The sequence below is a fragment of the Puma concolor genome, chromosome A1, assembly GCF_028749965.1.
Source record: "Puma concolor isolate L17-30 chromosome A1, mPumCon1.1.hap2, whole genome shotgun sequence".
Lineage (NCBI taxonomy): Eukaryota > Metazoa > Chordata > Mammalia > Carnivora > Felidae > Puma > Puma concolor.
In genome coordinates, this window is record NC_141667.1 from 68,619 (window position 1) to 92,491 (window position 23,873).

The window sequence follows — 23,873 nt, forward strand, 5'->3', positions numbered from 1 at the left end:
TGATGCCTGCCCTCAGGGTGCTGTCACCCTCTGTGGATATATTTTGATGATACTCTTTGGGAAATCTGTATGAGAAAATAAAGTAGGATGACATTATTCAATATAACAGTTTTCTCCCTGGAGTACCTGTGTGGCTCAGTTGGTTAAGCATCCAGGCCTCGATTTCAGCTCAGGTCATGTTCTTATGGTTTGTGAGTTCAGGCTCCACATTGGACTCTGCACTGACAGTGCAGAACCTGCTTTGGATTCTCTCTCTCTCTCTCTCTCTCTCCCTCTCCTCCGCTACATCTCTCTCTCTCTCTCTCTCTCTCTCTCTCTCTCTCTCAAAATAGATAAATAAACCTAAAAAAAATTCCCCTGAAGTGTGTTTAGGTACTGAGCACTCTTGATGCAACTAGAATAATCAGTTTTTACATATTTGTTCATGCCCTACTTTTCTAGAATGCACCTGTCCTGTAAGGTATGGCATGCTGACGTTTCCCACCAAAAATGGAACAAGTTCCCATTAGACCCCCTACTTTCACACGTGACTCCCTCCTTGTGTTTGTGGCAAGTTGAGCAGCTGCCTTCAACCCAGAGAAACAATTCGTCTTTGGGTGTCTTTCTGTTGTCCAGCCAGTGTTAACACCAACAGCAACGCTTTCCGGGCTCGTGCTCCTGGCTGGATTTCAGATGTGCTTGTTGAGCCGTTGTGCCCAGAGGGAGAAGGACAGCCGCCCAGCACAGGAGACCCACCCAAGCAGGGACCCAGGAATGTGCTGGAGGTCAGCCAGGAGCTCCTGCAGTCCGGGGTCATCGTCCTCCCAGGTAAGCATGGCCACCTGACTCTGTTTGGGCAGCTATAACAAAACACCACAGACTGGATACCTTGTAGACAGCAGACCTCTATTTCTCTATTCTGGAAGCTGATAGTCCAAGATTCCAGCACAGTTAGGTTCTAGTGAGGGCCCCTCTTCCTGGTTCATACTCAACACCTTTTTCACTGTGTCCTCACATCGTGGAAGGGGCAAGGGAGCTCTCTGGGGTCTTTTTTTAAGGCATAAATTCCATTCATGGGACTCCACTCTCAAAATGTAAGCAACTCCAAAAGGCCACACGGGGGTTAGGTTTCACCGTAAGGATTTGGGGGAACACAAACATGCAGCCCTTAGCAATGCCCACCTCCCTTTTAGGTGAGCACGGCTGCCACCTGCGCAGGTGACCTCCTCTCCCGGCAGATCTCACATCTAAGCCAATACGTCAACAGTGTGCAGGCTCTAGCATGGTATTTCCCAAGCTTGAGGCCATGCATGTCCCCACTGGAGCTTCCCCCTTTCACGATGCCCTCTGTCTCTGCAGGGACCCGGGATCACCAAGGGAGAGCAGTGGTACAGGTCTGCACAACGAGCCCGCTCTGGTCCAGCAGACACAGCTCCAGCGCCGAGCTGACCCGCCTGTTGCGGTACCTCCACGGCATCCCCAGGTGGGACTGAGGCAGGTTCCCCCCCTTTCAGACCTTTGGGGTAATGCAGTGCAAGCTTCATGCAGGGGTTTCTGTCTGCAATCTCGAGGGCCCCTCGTGGCATGGGCAGCAAGCTCCCACCTGCCCTTCGGGCTCCTGCCAACTGGCCCCACCTCCCGTCCCCCTACCCCTCTTTTCCAGGTCCTCGGCTGTCCCTCGTGTGTTCCTCTCCTCCTGCTCACCCTGACCTCTCCCCACTGAATCAAGGCTCTGACACACACTCGAGCCCTGAATTCTGTGTTGCTCTGCAGTGTTCAGTACTTGCTCTAAGCATTATGTTTTACACTCCATGTCTTTTGGGATAAAGACCTGAACTGATATAGACAGAATATTTAGAATAAGTAGGTGAAGAAATCCTACCAATGAGTAGTACCTGGTTCCCAGAAGCAGGAAGGACCGATGCATTCTAACTGAGCCTTATGTTCAGCTTGGCAATGCCACATGCCAGGAAACAAGTACAAGCTCCTCGAGACAGACATGACCTCCCTGGCACAAAATTCCGGGAAACCACACCTCCTGGATCCTGCGTGACAACAACGTGTGGAACAGGTCTGCATAGGTGAAGTTCTCTGGAGCATGGCTTCAGATCTCTTACGGACCAAGGACAGAGACGGGAGAGCGGGAGTCAAGGGTGGCTGAAGCGTGTTCTTTTGTAGTACTTGACTCCATCAGATGCAGGCATGGTTTGGATGGCCCTTATGGCGCCCAGACCAAGAGTCCCCTAGGTGCTGGGTGGAGGCAGCCTGTGGAGGCGGCGGCATTGCCCAGCCCTCGAGCTTGGTTCTAAGGTCAGATAGCCCGGCTCCAAATCCCAGCTGTGCCCTTACTGGCTAGGGTGGATGGTGCAACTCCATAAGCCTGTTTCCTCCGCATAACCGGGGATGGTACTAGTTGTCTCAAAGGTGCACAGAGGGATTAGAAATCATCTGTGTAAAGTACATAGAGTCCAGAGCATCATTTTCGTGACCCATCCCACGATGCAGTCTCACTAAGTGCCAGTGACAGAATGCATATCACATGAGGTGAGCTCATGTGGGAAACATGTTGCATGAAGCCTCATCACATGTGACCTTTGCTCTTTGTGCTGCCTCAACTTTATATTGAAATTTCTTCTGAAATAGCATAGGTAGAATCAGTGCGGGAACAATTAGGCAGGAAAAGAAAGTGTGCTCCCTGACCCCCCCTTTCCCAGAGCAAGGTTCCCCGTTATCTGATGACGGGCCTTCGGATGAGCCTGGGATTTCAAACTTAACTTTCAGCACAGATTTAAAAATACAAAAAAAATACCCTGAAAAAAAAAATACAGATTCACCCTCACATTAGCTTATACTTAGTGAACCTCAGGTAGACACCAAAACTCTAAGTTAATGGCATTTTGTATTTGCCAAAAGCTTTCTTTTAAGGGAGGGTCAAGAATTGACTTGGGGTCACACTGAAAAGCAATCCTGATTGACAAGGACGAAAGCCTCCTGTACTTTTTGGGGTGTGTACCATTCTGTATGCTCAGCCTGGTTTACCTGTAAGGCCGAGTGTTGTTCTCTCCCTTCTATAATGAAACACCAACAATAGGGGCTAGGGTACCAGTAGGGATTGGCAGGGCCAAGACTTGACCTTGGTTCTGCAGCCCTGTGACTTTTCCACAGAAAATTCAGATGACTCCACTCCCCTCCCAGAGCAGATATGTTCACCAGCTCGTGAAGCTCCGGGGGAAAGCCTATGTGGAGGAAAACCTAAATTATCTAAAGCACTTAGCGTAATTCAGGCTGGAGCCTCATGGCTTGGCTGATTATTTCTCCACAAGCATTGTAACTTGGTTAGCATCCTGATTGCCTATTGCACCTTGAGGAGCTGAAATCCACCTTGTGGGATATGACACGAGCCTTCGGCGGTCAGAATGAAGTACCCGAGGTGTCAGCACTCATTACTAGGAAGAGTGCCCAGCAGTGTGTGGTCAACTGTTACTGCAGCTGAGTTATAGGGTGAGCGTGCCTTGTGGATAGACTTCCATCAAACTCTTAGATACACAGAATCTTAAAATTAGAGTGGATCTTGGCTGTCATCCATCTAACGTCCTGTGCAATGGAGGAATCCATCCATCCGTCCATCCATCTACCACTTACTTGGGAATACAAAAGAGGACAGGATATGAGTCTTACCCTCTAGGAGACACTCATGGGAACGAACCCAAACTGTCGTGTCTCCCGACATAAGACAAGCCCACAGTGCTGGGAGGGAGCTGCAGCCTCAGCCGGGGATGGGGACTTCCCGACATGTCTGTGTCCTTGAGCATGGCGAGTGTCTGCAGACAAGAAGGGAAGGACATTCTGAGCAGAAGGAAGAACATACACAAAGCCCCAGAGCAGCTGGTCGCTTTCTGAGCAGGAGGCAGGAGTGGGGACTGAAGACTCCATGTGGGCAGCCTGTGCCCCTGGCATGAAGGCCACACTTACCCAGCGTGCTGCAGATGGAGAGGCCAGGGTGGTGCAGGAACGCAGTCCGCAGAAGTGCAGACCCAGGGTGTCTAGGGCAGGTCCGCACATTGCCAGGGGCCCCAGGGGAGCCAGGCTGGGGGCGGCTTCAGGCTGCCTGTGCACGAGCGTGAGGCAGGGGGCGGAGCAGTTAAGCCAGCCAGCTCCATCTACCACGGGAGGCAGGCAGAGAGAGAAGCAAGTTTTGTGTGGGGGTTCACGCTGGGTGGTCTGGGGGCATTCCCCCCCTTCTAATCCCGAACTGGTGTTTACGCGGGAACGAGTCAGTGGGTCCCTCCCAGCCAGTGGAGGACCCAGCAGTCCTCGAACCCAGGAAGCAGCCCCCAGGGAAGGGCTGGCTTGTCCCCTCGGCGGCCTCCCCTTCAGCAAAGCTGCCAAGTGGATGAGATGGGTGGAGGAGAGCGTGTGGTCTGGAGCCTGCAGGGGTAAGTTCCCACGCTGAGCAAGCCTGTGTGGTGGCGGCAAGACCTGGTCCTGCCTCTGAGGCCAGAAGCAGACTTTGAGACGCAGATGCAGGCACCACGGGAGACTTCGGGGATGAAGAGAGAGCGGGGTGGGGGTGTCGGAAGAGGGAGGCCACTGGGGAGCAGGAGGGACACCGGAAGTGGAAGCGGGCGTCCTGCCCGGCTCCTGACAGCACTGCCGGGACCGCTCCCAGAGACGTAGACTCCAGTGCTCCAGCCACCAGGAGGCAACGTGGTTTCTGCAGCAGAGGAGGCCTGGGCGCTAAGCTGGCAGGCTGAGGGGGGCGCTGAGATGGGGGTGTTCTCCCAGCTTGCCTTTCCTGAATCCGGCTTTGATGCCGGAACACCACTCTCTACTCTGGCCTCGGTACACTCGCTTCCCCGAGAAGCACCCCCTTCAGAAGTATTCTTTAGCAGCCACGCCGAAATCGAACACACCCTGACTGTGGGGCACACTCGCCCTTTTGGCCAGGACATGGCTTTGCTGTGATGTGCAGTTCGACCAGCTTTGTGTGAGCGGGCCGGAGTGAGCATGCTGTCTCAGACCAGCACCCACACATACGGCTGAGGTCGAATATTAGTGATCCTGGAAGGTGGGGCTGGAGAAGCTTGCCAAGGAACAGAAACTTTGGGAATAGATACATCGCCTCGCCCTAGCCTATTGTTTTGTCCTATTTAGATCTAAAGTTTAGGGGCGCCTGGGTGGCTCAGTCAGTTAAGCGTCCAACTCTTGATTTCAGCTCAGGTCATGATCTCATGGCTTGTGAGATCAAGCCCCGTGTCGGGCTCTGTGCTGACAGCATGGAGCCTTCTTGGGATTCTCTCTCTCCCTCTCTCTCTGCCCACCCCCCCTCAAAATAAATAAATAAACTTTAAAAAAATAACTAAAGCTTACCATCATCACAGTGGGGAAAGAGCATTTTTTTAAACTTAAAAAAAAATTTAATGTTTATTTTTGAGAGAGACAGAGCACAAGTGGGGGAGGGGCAGAGAGAGAGAGAGAGAGAGAGAGAGAGAGAGAGAGAGACAAGAATCCGAAGCAGGCCCCAGGCTCTGAGCTGTCAGCACAGAGCCCGACGTGGGGCTCCAACCCACAAACCAGGAGATCATGACCTGAGTTGCAGTCAACACTTAACCAACTGAGCCACCCAGGTGTCCCCTTTTTTGTTTTTGTTTTGTTTTAGAGAAAAAGTGTACGAGCAGGGTGAGAAGGGAGGCAGAGGGGATCTTAAGCTCCATGCTCAGCATTGAGCCCGATGTGGGGCTCAATCCCACAACCTTGGGATAATGCCCTAACCAAAGTCAATAGTCAGACACTCAACCAACTGAGCCTCCCAGGCACCCCAGAGCTTTTAAGTGGGGTTGTGAAAAGCACCTGGCAGTATTTTCAGCTTTAGAGGATGTTCTGCTGTCCCACTTTAGCTCTGAAAATGTGATGAGCCAAATGACTGGTCTTGAGAACAACCTGGTCCTTGTTCACGCCATCAGAGTGAATTCCATGTCGTATTAAAGCCTGAACAAACAATCAAAGCTCTGGGGGAGGGTGGTGGGGAGAGAAAGCAACCCCAGGAGATGCAGACGTGCGGCCGGCTCCCCTTGCCTGGAGAGGCTGTCGGACAGGACTGACCACAGTGGGCTCCACTGCCCTTTCTCCCCCCAGCAAGCATCTTGATTCCTCAGAAAGTATAGACATGTGTCAGGAATCTCGAACTTGTAGAGCCAGGGGCATCTAGGCAAGGATGTATCTTCCTGAGAGATGAAGAAGCTCATTTTGGAAGAGATTTCACCTGCAATGGTTAACACAGTCTTTCTGTCTCCAGGAAGGAGGTGCGGGAGCTGGGGCTGGTCATTCTGGTGGACGCTCGCAAGGGTCCGGCCACGCCTGCTCTCTCCCGGGCCCTGGCAGGACTTCAGGTGAGTCAGGGCAACTCCTGTCCTTGGGGGGCTTAGCATCTCAAGGCTGTGTGGGCCACAAGGGGCGCCTTCATGACCCAGGAGCAGCTGAGAATGAATCTCAGGATGAGGTGAGCGTCCTGAGTGTAGACACCGAAAGCAGCCAAGAGCCCACTCCTGTATCCATCAACAGTGTGCTCCCTCGAGGTCGGGCAGTTACCAGGTAGGAGTTTCCTGTCCACCTCCTGGGGTTACCACTGCAGACCTTAAAAGAGGACCAGCCAGGACCGGCCCATGCAGGCATGACCCCCTTCCCTCCACAGCAGCTCCTATCCGGCGTCATGTGCAAAGCACTGTGCTGGGGTCTGGGGTCCCACCTTCTCCCTCAGTTAAGAGCTGTTCTCTCTGTTGGGTCTCTGCTAACGCTGCCAGACTCGGGTCACCGCTCTATCCAGATTCCTGAGTCTGGGGACGTCAAATGGAAGTTCTTCCCGGGAAAGACTCCATGGTAGAGGATGGGACACATCTGGAAGTGCACGGGGTCAGCTAGAGAGCAGTGTGTGGGGAAAGGAGAGAAGAGCCCGGGCAGGCAGGCCGACTATGCATGGAGCAGGGGCTGGGGGAGGCCAGGCCTAGGTGGGAGCGCGGCAGCGGGGAAGGTTAGCAGCAGAGGACGTGCCTGGTCAGGGTGCTGGCGGTGGTGCAACCCCTGTCGTATGCACGAGTGAAGTAGCAAATTCCCGAGGAAGAAACAGCCGACCCAGAGGTGCAGGTCAGGGCAAGAGCTGGCTCTCAGAACAGAGCTCACTGCATTTCAGTGGGAGAAGCGGGCTCTCAGCAGATGGGTGCACAGTGCCTACCTTCAAAGCCCAAGTCAGCAGCTCTAACGCGGAGTGACAGGTTTGACGTGCTAAAATTCAGTTTCCACGAAGGACTTTGGAAGCACATAATCCCTGTTGCTCATTTCCCCTGCTTTCAACCAACGGCTCGGCTCAAAAATCAGAATCCAGGATATAATCCAATTTGATGCTCATATTCTGCTCAAGGCTTTGAAATCCCTTTGAGGTTCTGTTTTGTTTTTTTTTTAACCACGTGCAATTTTGTATACCAACAAAGACTGAGAAGTTGCTGGAAGTCTTCTGGGAAGTTAGGGGAATGTCCACTTTTCGAACATTTTGAGGGAAGGTCTGCTGAAAGGACGAACAGCCGTGTTGGTGACTACAGGGTTTCCCAGGCGTCCTGTGATTTTGCAGAAAGAAGGTGTTAACCTGGAGGCCTGGGCGTGGCAACCAGAGTGGACAGTAGGGTGTGCTTTATGTGTGTCTGAGACGCACCCTCCTCAGGAGCGAATGCCTCACACCAGTTAATCACCTCAGCACCCTATACGTTGCAACTTGCGAAAGCAGGGGAGAAAAACAACTTTTCTTTGGTTTTGCCTTCAAAACCAAGCTAAAATGTCATTGTGGCTGACCTGAGTTTGAAGCCGCAACCGGAAGTTGTGACCGGATTCCCAGAAAGCGTCTGTCTGCTTCCTGTGCTGGTGGGAACAGCTCACCGTCCTGATGAGGGGGTGTGGGGGCTGCCCAGTCGGCCAGTGGAGTCCAGCCGGAGCGTGAGGGAGCGTCTCTCGGCCTCCGCCTGCCTGCCGCCCGCGCTGTCTCCTCAGAGTGTCCTCCACCCTCAGCCCCAGGGGTGGCCGTGGGCAAGGGGTCCTGCTTCTCATATGCCGGGTCCCCGGGCTCCTCCTCCTCGGACCTTTTCCAGCCCCGCTCATCCGGGTCACTTTTGTCCTTACTGCCTGGAGGCGGCTTTTGATGAGGAGGGCTTGAAACTTGTTTTCAGGGGAAGGAAGCCTGGAATCCAGCAGCAACTTGCCGCCAGGCCCAGGACAACACCCTCCCAGGCCAGCTGGTGGTGATGGAGCCTCTGGCTCTTCGCCGGCAGGGAGGTTGGGGGGGCGGGGGGGCACGTGTGGGGCGAGTCTGAACCCTGTGGCCAGAGCCCTGTGAGGCCGGCGGGGGCTGTGCTGGGGCACCTTTCACAGCAAGGGACTCAGGGAACTCTGATAGCGCCTTGTCATTCCCGGACCGGTATTGAGAGACAAGGTACAGATTCCAGGGCAGGATCGTGGGCACACACCCGGGCAGGTGCACAGTGAGGCCCTGTGCCCAGGGTGGGGCTGGTCCGGAGGGATCAGTATCACCATCTCCGCTCCCGCAGGATGTCCCTGTGCTGCGCCCAGCATGGCACTGACTTTGTGAGAGGTTACTTGAGTCCTAGGAAGAACGCTGCACACGCAGCCGCCTCGCCGTGCTGTGTCATATGCATGATGCGTGTGGGACCTGGAGCACAGCGGGGCTGCGTGACCAGGAAGATGCTGACGCAAGTCTGCAGCGTCTGCGGGCATTTCCTGAAGTTAGGACTGTGGCGGTTCTGCTGCTTTGGCACCCGATAAAAACTTGCAACTTAAGTGTCTGGTCTCAAACAGAGATGGCTGAGCCCTCCCTGCCGATGCACAGGCTTAGCGTCCGCTTGTTCTGCTGTGCGTGAGACCCGGGCAGGGCCCACGTGTAGGCCTAGAGCCCTTCAGCTGTCGACCAGAACCGCTTACCTTTTATCTTTGTAAACACACCCCTTCCCGACGTTTCTGTTTGTTCAGACTTCCCTTAAGTCCTGTGCCACTTGGGTCCCACAGCGGGACAATGAGCCCCAAGTAAGATGGCCCCCTCCACCCACAGTTCTCCCCAAGCAGAACCTGGAGAAACTTCTGCTGCATCTGTAACTTTTTATCAGAAGCAAATCTTGTAAGCAACTTCAGGAAATCAACTTCTCTTCCGTTGTCTGGATGCTGGCATTTGGACTGCCCTGAGGCCTGGAGGCTTCCCATTGTGGCAGGTGTCGGCCCCCAGCCCCCTGGCTTTGGCTCAGCAACAGCAGGGTTTGTTCTCCGAGTGAGAGGCATGAACATAAGCTCGAGTTTGAGGGTTATGCTTCCATTTTCAATTTCATTTCTGAGTTACACACAGAAGTAGTTAAATTTTCTCACAGAAACTACCTCAAGAAACTATACTTCAGCTTTTTTTTAATTATTAAAGTTCAAATACCATCAGAAGCTTTCCATTTCAAAAAGTAACTAATGATTTCTTCTTTTCTTGGTAGAAGAAAATGCTAACAATTGCTGATTCCTACCCCATCCACAGCACAACTTCTGCAAACTGATACTGACAATTGTCCTAAGGCACTAATTGTGTTCTCACTTCTTGGCAATAGCGACAAATCCTAATAGTAAAAATTCACTCAAGAAGTTATATATGAGAAATATAAAACACTTTGCAAAACTGTTTGTAGTTTTAATTCCTTATAACTGAAAATTGTAGCTAAACTGCGTGAGAGAAATAGAATATGACCATGAAATAAAAAAGCAAGAATATTTTTCTATGGGTTTTTCTATGGCTTATTCACTCAACAAATATTTATGGAATGTCATCCACAAGAAGTCACATAAAAATGTAAATATATAAGATGAATTTGATACAAATGAAAAATATCAGTAATTTCTGAGGCCTATCCAGTCAAAATAGCAGATCAAAATCGGAGATTACAAAAAGTGTAAACTCTGTTTATCACTATGAGAAACTATTAAAAAGTAAAGCTTTGGGGAATATGAGTGAAGGAGCACTATGTACATAAAAGAATTTCATTGCTGAACAATCTGGCCTCAATACAATCTAGCAAACAGAAACGGAAAAGGTTTGTTTAAAGTCATAAACACATCAAAAAAAAAAAAAAACAAGTAAGGTTGGAACAATTGGACATCTCTATGCAAAAGAAGCAAAAATCCTCAACACATACCTCATACAATATAAAAAATTACACGTGGCTCATAGATCTTCATGTACAATCTAAGACTACAAAAGCATCAGAAGGAAACAGGAGAAAATCTTCGTGTCCTTGGTCAGGTAAAGATTTCTTAGCTACGACAACACCATGATCCCAAAAGAAAAACAGGGTAAGCTGGACTTCATCAAAATGGAAAACTTTTCCTCAAAAGTCACCATTACTAAAATGAAAATGCAAGCTGCGAGGCAGGAGAAAATGCAAAACAGATCTGATAAAGTTCTGATCTGTATATATCTGGAATATACAAAATCTCCAAACCCAGTAATAAGACAAACAACCCAATGAAATAAGGGCAAAGATTTGAACACACTTCACCAAAGAAGACATATGAATGGGAAATAAGCACATACAAATGTGTTCAACATCAGCAGTCATTGGAGAAATGCAACTTAAAACCAGAATGAGGTAACACACACACACACACACACACACACACACACACGCACACACACACACACACACAACAAAACTTGGCAATAGCAAGGGCTTGGCATTGCTCATGGAAATGCAAAATGGCACAAGCACTCTGGTTTCTTCAGAAGTTAGACATGCATTTATCATATGACCCAACAATCCTACTGCTAGATATTTACCAAGAGGAGTGAAAACTCACGTTCACATGGAGTTTATAGTAGCTTTATTTATGATTGCCACAAACTGGAAATAACCCACATGTCCTCCAGCTGGTGAATGGGTGAATGCATGCTATGGAATACTACTACGTGGTAGAAAGAAATGAACTACTGACATCTACAGCATGGATGCATCTCAGATGCATTGTGGTAAGTGAAAGAAGTCAATACTATATGAATCTACGTATTTGATATCCTAAAAAGACAAACTTATTGAGATAGAAAACAGATCAGTAGCTGCCAGAGGTTGGTGGGCTCAACAAAGGAGATAAGGTAATTTGGGGGACGCTAAACTGTTGTGTATCTTGACTGTGGTGGTAGTTACGTGACTATAAGTTATATCGAAATTCAGAGAACTCTACATTAAAAGGGTGAATTTTATTCTATGTAAATTATAACCAATAAACTTGATTACATTAAAAATTCATAAGAGCAAGTAGCTTACATTTAAGGCACAATTACATATTATGCATTCTAGGTACCAAGGAAGAAATAGTACCCACCTAACCTAGACAACTCTATAAACTCAATGAAGTAAAAAATTACAAAGCTAATCAGTATTTCTTTCTTATTTCAGAACACAGCTCCTCCCATAATTCATAGTATTGTGTTCTTGATGAATAAAGAATCAGCATTTAGGCCTGACAAGGATGGAATAATTCAGGTAATAGTTTCAGACCCTCAGCATTAGATATGACTCTGAGTGATGCATACAAGTAAATATTACAGTACCTACATGAGATAAAACAAATGGGAAGCTTCATGTAAGTTGTGACTGCATCCATATAAGAGCCTGAAAACCCATCTGTGATTCCCTAATTATTTGCAGGAGCCGTACAGAGCAAAATATCAGAAAACTTGTGAAAATCTAATTTTTCTTATCCACCTCATTTGTTTTCCCTCTTCTTTCTTCTTGCTTCTTTCTCTTTTATCTAAAAACTCTTTATTATGCCTTGAAGGGTTTTTTGCTAGGTATGGGATTCTGGCCTGACAGTAGTTTTTTGTTTGTTTTTCCAGCACTTTACAGGTGTCGTTCTGTTGTCTTCCGGCCTCCATAGTTTCTGATGAAAAGTTTGTTGGAATTCAAATAATTGTTCATCTATAGAGTATGTGTCATTTTCCTTTGGTTACTTCCAAGATTTTCTCTTTCTTTTCAGAAAATTGACTATAATGTGATTAGGCATGGTTTTCTTCATATTTACCCTGTTAGGTTGGGTAAACTTGAATTTTTAAATTTATGTCTATCACCAAATTTAGGAAGTTTTCATTCATTATTTCTTGAAATGTTTTTTCTGCCTCATTCTCTCCTCTTGCTCTAGGATTTCAAGTACACATACTGATATTGCCCCATAGGTTTTTGAGAATCTTTTTTTCCCCCAATTTTTTTCTCTCTCTTCTTCAGATCAGATTGTTTCTGTTGATCTGTCTTCAAGGTCACTAACTCCATACTCTATTCACCTCCATTCAGCTGTTAAACCCATCCAATGAATTTTTAGTTCAGATATTGTATTTTTCAACTATAAAATTTCTGGTAGGTTTTAAAATACATTTTCTCTGTCTCTGCTAAGATTTCCTATCCTCTCATTAATTGCAAGCATTTTTCCTTTATACCATTGAGCATAGTCATAATTGCTACTTTAAAGTCCTTCTTTAATAATTCTAACATCCAGGTCTTTTCTGAGTTGACCTCTGTTGATTGTCATTGCCCTTGAGAACAAGTCACATTTTTTCTGCTTCTTCATATGTCCAGTAATTTTGTGTTGTATTCTGGACATGTGAATATTCTATTGAGTATTATTCAATATACTGACTCTGGATTCTATTACAAACCTTTAGCATGCTGTTAACTTGGTTGCACTTGAACTGAAAACTGCCCCCTGTGTAGGTCCAGCTCATTTCTTTTTGCCTTCAGCTGCCCAGAGTCTTTCCCATGTACACTTGGTTCAGGGTCAGCCAGAGTCCTGGGTAGGGTTTACATATGACTGGAGCTCCCTTTCCCTGGCTTTCCACCTTGTGCGACTCAATGTCCACATTCCTCCCTAGCTCTATTTTCTGGATCTTCAGGCCAGAAAGATGCCTGTTTTTTATCAGAGCCTTAGTCAATCCAGTCTCAATGTGTTGGCATCCCACCTTCAGGCCAGAGCCATGCAAATAGGGAGCTCACCCCACACTGATCCCTTCATCCACGTTTCAGTCGCCTTGCTCACTAAGTCTGGCTTTGTTCACCCTCTGGAGCTTTCCAGTGGTTCTTATACTTTGTCTGGAGTCATCTGGGAAGGGCCAACTCTGCCCTCTCAGAGTGACGCATCTCTGATTCCTCACCATCCCTTCCTCCTCTTGACCATTCCCATCTCCCCTGTTATCTTGCCCTCTCTTTCTTTTCGATTTTTCCATTTTTTGGTCTTAGTTGGAAGCTTTCTATCACTCTCTTTTCTGCCCGTTTCCTTTCATTCTCCACACCTTCATTCCTATGCCCAACCACATGCAGCCCATTAATGCCACCAGCAAGGTAGAGTCACTGGATCCTAAACCTGCCTCTCAGCCCTCTTGGTGGTAGTTCTCCCAGGAGTGAGCCATCGCAGTGGTCTTTCCGATGGATGCCTCTGTGGCCATAACCAATAAACACTTCTCCTTGGCAGTGTGAGGTGGTGGGCTCCCTGAAGGCCTTGCACAAACTTGTTGACAGCTCCCAGCTGACCGCAGACCTCGATGGCTCTTTCCCCTACAGCCACAGTGACTGGATCTGCTTCCGTAGGGTAAGGTGCAACTTACAGCCACTGTACCTGCCAGTGTCCTAGGACTTCTCCTCATGCAGATATTTTTACTCACACCTGAAGCAGGTGTCCCCACCCTGAGTGTCACGCCTGTCACAGCTGCCATTCACAGGCTGTTGGACAGCCACACTGTGGCAGGCTTGGGAGTGCCACTGAAGTCCAACCCTGGGTGGGGAGGGTGCTGCACCCCGGTGCATCTGTGGGCACTAACTGTATTATCGTCTCTTACCTCTACTGCCACGGTAGAAGCTGGAGCCCTTTACCACAAACTGTGAGGATGCCATTGTTTTCCTGCAAAATTCAGTCCGATCCCTAAACACCCACAGGACTCTAAGCACAGCACAGGTAGGTTCTCATGTATTTTGTTTTGTTTTATTTTATTTTATTATTTTATTTTATTTTATTTTATTTTATTATTTTATTTTATTTCACAGGTAGGCAGGTGGGAACATAGAGGCTTAGCCAAACCCACCACTCTTAGCAGAGATTTTCAAACCCTTTTTGATTTGCAAATCCCTTTCACTTAGCAAAAGACTTCCAAAAAACCCACTTCCTCCCCATTGTGACCAAAAAAATCCCACCATGCCCAGAAGAGAAACAACACCACTATATTTGTTGGTGTGCCGCCGAGACCTGAGTGAGTGCTACTGGGACACAGAAGTGGACTGTCCAGAAGGACCTCAACAGCCCAGACACCTGGGGCTGAGATGCCTTGGGGTTTCCAGGGTGTGTGGGTGAGGTCTGTGCATCGCTGTCCAAATGTCAGGCTCTCCTGCTGCCAAGTTTCAAGTTTCCCTCCTTTCTCCTGCCCCAAGTTTCACCCATCCTTGGGTGAGAGCATCTGGGACTCCGCTGCCTTCCTGCTGGGGCCAGTGTCAAGTGTGGGCACGGCCAGCCCGCCCTGCTTTCAGCTTGACTGATAAACACGGAAGTGCGGGTCACACTCCAACGCTCCTCATGGAGGAGGCGGTTCTATGTATGCTTCTCCCACCCCGTGCAGGAGGTCACAGACCTAATCAGCCAGCACAAGGAGACAATGAAATGTGTGCTGGAAGACGCACTGCTGGTCGCCCTCCGCTTGGAGGGTGGCACTGTGCTGGCGCGGCTGAGGAGGGAGCAGCACGGTGCCGGCCAAGACTGCCGGTGAGTGTCATGCCGGGGCAGCGCGTCCCAGGGGTGACGCCTGTCTCTGCCACACGCAGCGTCTCCCAGCTGTTCAAACTTCCTTCCTTCTGGCAGGCACTCTTTGGACGGGAGCCTGTCTACACTTGTATCCTCTAAGGAAAAAGTAGCAGGTTCCTTGGAATGCTCAAGTGGAGGGCAAAACTCATCATAATGGGATTCAGGGATTCAGCAGTCAGAAGTCCTGACCCAATGCTTCTCTGACTCCGTCCTGGGGTGCCACTCGCTCACTTTTCCCTACCCCTACCACCTCGGAGGCACCTGCACTCGTGGCTCCTGGGCTCGTTCCTGTTCCTGCTGTGGCTGTGGACCTCCCTGGGGCGTTCTGTTTGTGTCAGATGTGAGGGATGCAAAGAGGGCGGTTGTGACTCTTTAACTTGGGGTGTGTTTAGCATAGTAACAAGTTTCAAAACTGAAAATTCTGGATCCATTTTTTTTTTTAAAGATTTCTTTTTTTTTAATGTTTATTTATTTTTGAGAGAGAGAGACAGAACACAAGTGGAGGAGGGGCAGGGAGCGAGGAGGACACAGATTCTGAAGCAGGCTCCAGGCTCTGAGCTGTCAGCACAGCTGTAGGTTGTCACCAACAGCACGTCTGCTGGGTGATTGCCTGTGAACAACTAGTGGTCGCGGGTTGCTCTCTGACACTTTCTCTTCCAGAGATGCCATCGAGGTTGCCTCCAGGCTGTACGATCAAGTAGACGAAGAGGTCCACAAGGTGGTCCTTGCCTCCAACAGGTGTCTGCAGGAGCTGGAGAGGCTACGGGAAGCGAGGGTGCTCCAGGAGGGACAAGGGCAGGTAAGTGCTTTCAGTCAGAGGAACCAAGAGAGAAAAACATTTTGAAACCCTGCACCTGAAATAACCGACGTTAACGTGCAGTGTGTTATAATCCGGACTTTTCTCCGTGTACATATGCATGTAAAAGCTTTTCGGAAGCCTGCACACGTTCTTGCTTAAATCCTTATGCTTTTGTCAACCACTCTTTCCGTGTAAGTGAATGTGACACAGGAGCCCACGCACAGCCAGCGGTCAGTGTGAGGCAAGGCCAAGAATGGCTGGAGGCCCATGTGTCCCTTTGGGGCAGTTAGGGTTGGGGGGATGGCCACTGGCAGGGCATCCCCAGGCTGAACCCCCAGCAAGCACAGTGGCATGTGGAGGCCTCCCGTGGCTCCGGCTCTCCTCTTATACACACCAGTGACTGCATTTTCACACTTCGTGATCGTTTGCTGTGGACAGGTTCCTAGGCTTGAGACGGCTGGGTCAGGGCCCACAGTGTGTGAGGTTTGTACACATTTGCCAAATGGTCCTGCAAACAGCCTGCCCAATTTAGATTCTCAGCAGCAGCCTGGAGCACCCCTTCCTCACTGAAGTGAAAAGAAGTACCTCCTCCTTGTTTGCGTTTGGGATTTTTATGCTAGAGGTGAACTCTTTCTTCATCTGTTTATTGTTATTTTTACTTATTCTCTAACAAATGGCTTTTCCCTGCACTGGCCAATTCCTGCAGGTCAGAAGTTTTACTACTAGGCATATTACTCACACTGAGCCTCCAATTATGTGGCAGATGTGTTCCCCAGCTTGTCATTGTCCCTCAACTTTGCTTGTGATTGAAATGGCTTTTGCTACCTTAAGGTCACAGAATGACTAATATAGTCCATCATAAGACTTTCATGGTTTGAATTTTCCCAGTTACATCTTCCATCCAACCAGAATATTTTTCATGAGGCTGGAGGTGGGATCCCATCCCTGAGGGGCCTCCGCTCCATTGATCATTTCCCACTCTTCTGCCCAGGGGCTCTCATGCTGCTTGTGTTTGTAAAAACCCAGATTGGACATTTTTCTATATGACTCTGTCCACAAAGAGTGTGTGCTGATCTCTCTTCTCTGCATGTGCATCAGTGTCACTAAGTACGGTTATGTGGCCTTGGATCCAGCCCATCACCACGTTGGTGAAAACCTCTTCTTGGGCCCCTAACAACCAGGTGTCCTTGGCATTGCTATCTAATGAGAACATGCATGAAAATAAAGTCTTAACCCCCAACGTGTTCACTGTTCATGAGTGATCTTGCCACGGGATGCTGTGTGGTGCAGGCAGGGCCACCGTCAGCCCCTCCGGCTCCCACAGGCAGCCCCTCAGGGTCCTACTGCCACCAGCCTGAAGAGGATTCTAGGGTATGGTTAGCATAGTAACAAGTTTCAAAACCGAAAGTTCTGGATTCATTTTTCTTTCTTTCTTTTTTTTAAAGAAGATTTTTTTTTTTTTTTTTTTTTTTTTTGCATAGTAACAAGTTTAAAAATGGAAAGTTCTGGATCCTTTTATCTTTCTTTCTCTTTTAAAAAAGATTTCTGTTTTTTGCATAGTAACAAGTTTAAAAACAGAACGTTCTGGATCCTTTTTTCTTTTTTTTTTTAAAGAAGATTTTTTTTTTTTGCATAGTAACAGGTTTAAAAACAGAAAGTTCTGGATCCTTTTTTCTTTCTTTCTTTTTAAAGAAGATTTCTTTTTTTTTGCATAGTAAAAGTTTAAAAATGGAAAGTTCTGGATCTTTTTTCTTTCTTTTTTTAAAAGAACATTTCCTTTTTCTTTTTTTAATGTTTATTTTTGAGAGAGAAAGAGAGACAGAGTATGAGCAGGGGAGGGGCAGAGAGAGAGGGAGGGAAACATAGAATCAGAAGCAGGCTCCAGGCTCTGAGCTGTCAGCACAGACCATGAGATCATGACCTGCGCCTGAGACGGTGCTTAACTGACTGAGCCACCCAGGCACCCCTGGATCTATTTTTCAGTGGATCTTAATTTCCATTTATAAACCATGAAAAAGTTACAAATCTGAGCCATGGAGATTTGTGGTCAACCCTCTTCAACCAGAGCATGTCGATTCCCATCCACAGACTGAAGGGAACGTGTGTGTAAAAGCAGGGGTCACAGATCTTGTGGCGTGGCCTCCGTTGCTATGCAGCTGCTTCCGATTTATTTAAGGTGCACCGCTTGTGTGCATCAGGATGGGGTGTGCGGGCTGTCGGAACCAAGTGAGCCAGTGCCTGAGTGGCATCTGCTGCTTCCGGTGTCCCCACGATCACAGAGCTGGACTCCTTCACATGATTAAAAATAAAGCCTTGTTTTTCCTACATAGATCAAATTGTGGTTTGAAAAAGGAGAGAAATTCCTGGCCTCGTGGAGCTGCTCTGTCTTGAGAACACGCAGCAGCAGTGGGGGTACTAGACCTTCCACAACAGGCTGATGGCATGCACACAACAGAGGACACACACACAAAAGCAGAGTAAGCACCAGGCTCATGCTGGTAGTTTGCTCCTTGGACGACTGCAGTATTGTCAGAAATATTGCAGCTGGTAGAGAACAGCTCCCAAGGCACAGGGAAAGCGACCCTGGACTTGAGAAGGTGGCTGCGCACCGTGTCCAGCTGGGCTGAGCAGACGGAGGGGGAGCTGGCCGGGGGGCCCACCTCTCTGACTTCTATGAGGCCGTGAGAAGCTCAGCGGAATCACCTCCAGGGAATCTGCATGTGCTGTGGACATTTAGTGAGCACCGTCCCCTGCAGGCCTGAGTGGGTCAAGCTCTGAGACAGCTGGCCAGCATGCCCCAGCACTGCACCCCAGGCTCTCAGCCACCATGTGAGGAGTTTATTTATTGTACCAGGCAGAGAGGCAGAACGAACATGTGAACTTTTCTCCACTTACCGGCTCAGCTATAAAAGTCTACTTATTGCCAGAGACCCCCAAACAGTCGCTGCAACACAGCCCGTGGCTGAAAATTCACCAGCACCCCAGAATTGCCTGGCTGTTAGGGCTGCCGGGGCCAGAGCCCTCAAGAGCACAGCTCCTTGAGTGGGATCCAAGTGGTCAGGGAAGGCCAGGGCAGGGGTAGGAACTCTGTCCCTCCCACTGCCACGGCCTCTCACACCCGTCAGAAGTGTGGAATCGCTGATTTCATGGTCTGTCCAGCCCTGGCATCCCGGGGCCCTGGGACAACCCCACCTGCTGCTCTTGGGGACTGTGGAGGATTCAGACCCCTTTGAGCTCATGCACAAAATCATCTTGCCTACTCTTGGGCCAAGTCTGGCTAGCAGCTGCCTCTGTGGGCAGAGAGGTCTTCCTCTTGTTCTGACCATCTGGCTCTCCCCGGTGCTTGATATGGAGAACCTGGAGAGCAGAAGGAGCGTGACCTGGGTTCACTTGAGCTGCTCATCGGCTACATGAGTTTGGGTGGGGCCGACAGTGCTCCACTGCCCTGACCAGCACCCTCTTTGCCGTGTAGGTGGATGGGTGGATGCTGCAGTGTCTGGAACACCTGGGTCCCGAGCCGGTCACTGAGTATCCGAAGAGCTGTCACCAGGAGGCCACAGAGCTGACTGCGTGGAGTTTTCCCGGGGCGAGCACGGTGGAGGCAGGCCTGGGCAGCTGGCGGGCACTGCCGCAATGGCACAGCTTGTGGCTGCAGAGCCAGCAGACTCGACTCTGCTTCCAAGGGGCCCTTTCTGGGGCTCCCCCCGACCCTGGGGCCCCACCTCTGAGCCCGAGCCCCCTGCAGTACGAGCTTCCCCAGGGGGCTGAGAGGAGGCACTGTGAGCCTTCTTGGATCCCCCACACTGATCCGGAGGGCCACACTGGGGAGCGTGCCCAGCTGCTGCCCGGCCTCCCTGAACAAGCCGCTCTCTGCAGGCAGGAGGGTGAGCACCCGGCCCCAGACAACGGCCCTGCCTGCTCCTCCGAGCCCATCCAGACCCCCACAACCCACCCCAAGAAGTACCCCCTGAAGAAAATTATGAGGAAAACACAAAGCTTTGAGATTCCACAGCTTGACAGTGGCCCCCGGGACTCCCCCTGGCCAGGCCACACTGGGGTTTTCATCAGGGGCCTGGAGGTGACCAGCACTGTGGCCTCAGAGAAGCAGCCCCCACCGAGGCCACATGCCGAGAGCCCCCTGGGTACTCGGACGCGGAGTCTGTCCTCTCCCTCCAGGATCCACCCATCCGAGGAGGACAGGAGGAGGCAAGCAGGAAGGTGAGGTGCACGTCCTCCAGCCTTTGGGCCTCGCGGTCAGTGGGGTGCCAGAGAGCTGAAGCCACTAAATGCACTTTCACAAAATAGTAAATCCACAAACATCTCTCCAGGCCCATCTTGTCCTGTCCAGGCAGCACACTTGTGTTCGATTTTAGGCAAGATGTTTTTTTACCTCCTGTGTTCAGAACGGTCATTGAAAACTGCTTCCTATTTCGTAGCCCACCCGCTCTCATCATTTGAGGCCAATTATAGAAAATCACAATAAGCAAATCACACCTACAATATGAAGAAATTACCTTAAGAATTACTTTAAAAAAAAAAAAAAGCCTTTCAGCATTGAGGTGAGAAGTATGTGTGTGCTTTTATCCATTGCCCAAATGGAGATGTCTGTATTAACTTGTTAAATGTTTAAGAAGATATTTGTAAAAACATACTTGTTATTCACGGTAGGATTAAAAAGTGGGCAAGAACTGTGCCCCATGCTAAGGGCAGGTAGTGACTCTCACCTGACACCACGGCCTGCCCCTTGGGTTCTTAGTCCATTTTTATAGTGAGCAGGGTGGGCCACAGGTGGGCTGTCCTAGCCTTCCTTGCTCGTTTGGTTGGTGGATGTGTTTCCTCCTCATACAGAGAACACCTCTGACCTGAGACGATCACCAAACACTCTCCTAAAACACACCTCTATGTTTCAGACTCCAGGTGGTTACAGTGCACCTAGTTCAGGGAGGAACCTTAGGTGGAACAGGAAGGTTTCATCTGGGAGCACATGAGGTGGGTTTCCCTGGGGGTTGGAATCCCTGGGAAGGCTCCAGGAAGAACCACTCTCCACCTCCCCTGAGCTCATCTGAAAGCTTTCAGAGGCACAGAATGCCCTCCACTCGCTGAGAGCCCCCCTGGTCACCTGCAGTGGACATCCTCGGTCTGGAGGGAACAGGTTTGGGAAGCCATCCTGCCTTTGCCCCTGGGGACAGGTACCCTCTTCCACCTTACATGATCCACGGACCCACCAACCCAAGGTTCGGTAGCAGATTCCACGGCACACCAGAGACGGAGCACTTCCTCCTCGGGCAGGAGAGAACATTTAACCCTATCTCCCATGAAAACCCTGGCCCTTCTGCCAGTTGTCCAGATACAGTTCCTGTCACTTGGTCCATTTCCCCACATCTTTCTAACCATTATTTCCTAGAGAGTCAATTTCCAATTAACTTGTTCCAAACCCCCAGACCATCCTAGTTTTGTTTCTGAGTATTTAAGGGTGCTTATACTGGGCAAATGTTGACAGGTGGTGTGCTGTGGGTACTGGGGCCTTGGGTTGGCTGGGGGCACCTCCAGGCCACACGTCCCAGCAGTACCACGAGGTCTGCGTGCTCCCAAGCAGCCAGCACGTGCTGCCCCCTGAGAAACAATAGGTATTTGTAAATCTGTTATGTGAGTGTGATAAGGAACAAGCACGCCAGCTGCAAATGGGGTGCATTCGGCAGCATTTCTGACCACAGGTGTCTTTCCTATCATTGGTTGCTTTTCATTGTTTTCCATTTAAAAAAAACAACAAGTACATACAAGTAATGGCAAAAAAAGATCTACCAGCCCCCATTAGTATTATCGAGATTGAGTAATGTAGGGAGGTTGCTGGCAGAATGCCGTCAAACAGGGGTAAGACTTTTGTGCCTCATTACTAGCAGGGTGGGGCTCCCAGTTCGCCAGCTCTTCTCGGTGCCTCCAGAAGTGCTGTGTGCAGCAGAGACATGGCCCCTGCTTGGACCACACCAGCAGGAGCCCAGGGAACCCTCTGCATGGCAGGGAAGAGACAGCCTCCCCACTGCTGCCCTCCTTTGCTCCGTCCTGGGCCCACCTGCTCCGCATCTTCTCCAGCAGCTTCTCCTCGGCCTCTGGGTCAGACGTCTCTACAGCATAAAGCTGAGTTTTCAGAAATCCCTTCTGGTAGGTTAGCAGTCCGTGTGCATCAGAAGCCCTCTTCTCGTGAATCCTCACCACAGCCTTCTATGCAGTGTTCAGATCTCCCTACTCCCAGAGTTCTTCATGCAGAGGGTGCCAGAATCAAGCCATCTGTGAATGAGAAACCTCACAACTCTGGGTTGGAGTTAGGGGGCCTGGGAATCTCTCCTTTTCACTTTCCCAAAGGATCTTTTGTCCCAAAAGGCCGTGATCAATAATACAGAAATGTTTCGTGCAACCAGTTTGTTTCTAATCACGTCCCTGCCCGTTTTTCTCATCTCATTCGTCACGTCAAAGGAGCAGCTCCAGGGAACAGAGCACACTTGACAGCATTCGTTGCTGAACAGAAAACTTAATCACAAAGGTTCTCCTGCCCACGAATAGGTTTATTCCTCTGGGTTTGCAGAGCATTCTGTTTCTGTGTGAAGCAGCAACAGCGCGGACGAAGGGTCTCTCGAGGCCTGGAGTAAAGCTGTGACCCGTGCACAGCTGAGTGGCCACCTGCTTCTCTGTCTTCCAGCAGCCGACTGCAGCACATAATGGCCGAGATGGTTTCCACAGAGAGGGAGTATGTCAGGTCCTTAGGATATGTCATCGACAACTATTTTCCAGAAATGGAAAGGACAGACCTGCCTCAGGACCTTCGAGGGAAGCGCAGCATGATCTTTGGGAACCTGGAGAAGCTCTATGACTTCCACCGCCAGCATTTCCTCGCAGAGCTGGAGCGCTGCCAGCCCTGCCCCTTGGCAGCGGGCCGCGGGTTCCTGAGACACGTGAGTCCCTCCCTCCTGGGCGCTGACACCAGTGTGGTAGACCGAGGTGCCATCAGCCCAGGTCGCCCTTGGAGAGGCTGGGTCTGGTGACACCCACGTTTCGGATCGTTTGGATCTGTCTGCAGACCAGACGTAGGAAATGTGTCACTAATAGTATGTAAGACCTGCCAATAAACAGATGACCAAAATAGACAAGACGCTTGTGGGTCTGATCATACTGGATATTTTGCTCCGTGTCCCCTGAAGGCACCCTTGGCTCCCCCAAACCATATGACACTGGGGGCTTCACCTGCATCATCACCCCTAATTCTGTCGAAAGCCCCACTTCTCACTTAAGGTAATTGGCCAACAGCACCTCCCCCAATCAGCTTGCTTCCTGTACTTAGGAGCCCACCTGGTCCCCCTGCAGGTGGAGCCCGGGCCAGCGCAGGGAGCTCTGAGCCAGTCCAGTCGGACCTTTGACAGAGGTTCACGGAGTGTGCACGTTAACTCGAGAAAGGCTGCTCTCTCCTGGATAAGTGTCTTCTCAGCAATGAATATGGGATGTCTCCCTATCTGCGTCTTTAATAGAATTCTTAATTCACTCTGAAAAGAAAATGCTTTCACCAAATTACCAAGTAGTGTTCTAGGTACTGGGGACCTAGTGGCATCTGTGTTGTGGGCAGATGAGACACTGACCTCAGCGTTATTATGTAAATTACCACAACAGAAATGTCCAAGGATGAAAGAAATCCCATGTGGCGTCTTGTTTTAAAATTTAAGCTCAAGTTAGTTAGCATACCTTGTAGTCTTGGCTTCAGGAATAAACCCTGCTTACCCGTCACTTACATACGACACCCCGTGCTCATCCCAATAAGTGCCCTCCTTAATGCCCATCGCCCATCTAACCCATCCCCCACCCACCTACCTCCAAAATACCTCTCTGTATTTAAGAGCCTCTTATGGTTTGCCTCCCTCTCTTTTTATCTTATTTTTCCTTCTCTTCCCCTATGTTCATCCGGTGTGTTTCTTAAATTCCACATATGAGTGAAATCATATATCTGTCTTTCTGTGACTGACCTATTTCACTTAGCATAATACCATCTAGTTCCATCCACGTTGTTGCAAATGGCAAGCTTTCATTCTTTTGGATGGCTGAGTAGCATTCCATTGTGTATATATACCATATCTTCTTTGTCCATTCATCAGTCAGGTGACATTTGGGCTCTTGCCATAACTTTGGCTACTGTTGATAATGGTGCTATAAACGTTGGGGTGCATGCGTCCCTTCGCACCCGCACTCCCATTTCCTT

General features: G+C 49.6%; 1 protein-coding gene across 3 annotated transcripts in view; it reads left to right on the forward strand.

Annotated features, from left to right (window-relative positions):
- The window catches only part of PLEKHG4B (pleckstrin homology and RhoGEF domain containing G4B), an 82,578-nt gene that overhangs the window by 47,786 nt on the left and 10,919 nt on the right, over nt 1–23,873 (forward strand). For 2 of the 3 annotated variants that reach the window (XM_086674861.1, XM_086674866.1), the window contains 10 exons: nt 616–807; nt 1,339–1,462; nt 6,275–6,368; nt 11,457–11,543; nt 13,519–13,635; nt 13,900–13,998; nt 14,654–14,796; nt 15,496–15,634; nt 19,107–19,852; nt 22,329–22,581. In XM_086674861.1, the coding sequence (XP_086530987.1) occupies nt 616–807; nt 1,339–1,462; nt 6,275–6,368; nt 11,457–11,543; nt 13,519–13,635; nt 13,900–13,998; nt 14,654–14,796; nt 15,496–15,634; nt 19,107–19,852; nt 22,329–22,581 (1,994 nt within the window). The remainder of the gene's footprint in view (nt 1–615; nt 808–1,338; nt 1,463–6,274; nt 6,369–11,456; nt 11,544–13,518; nt 13,636–13,899; nt 13,999–14,653; nt 14,797–15,495; nt 15,635–19,106; nt 19,853–22,328; nt 22,582–23,873) is intronic. The other variant, XM_086674875.1, reaches the window with a different exon arrangement.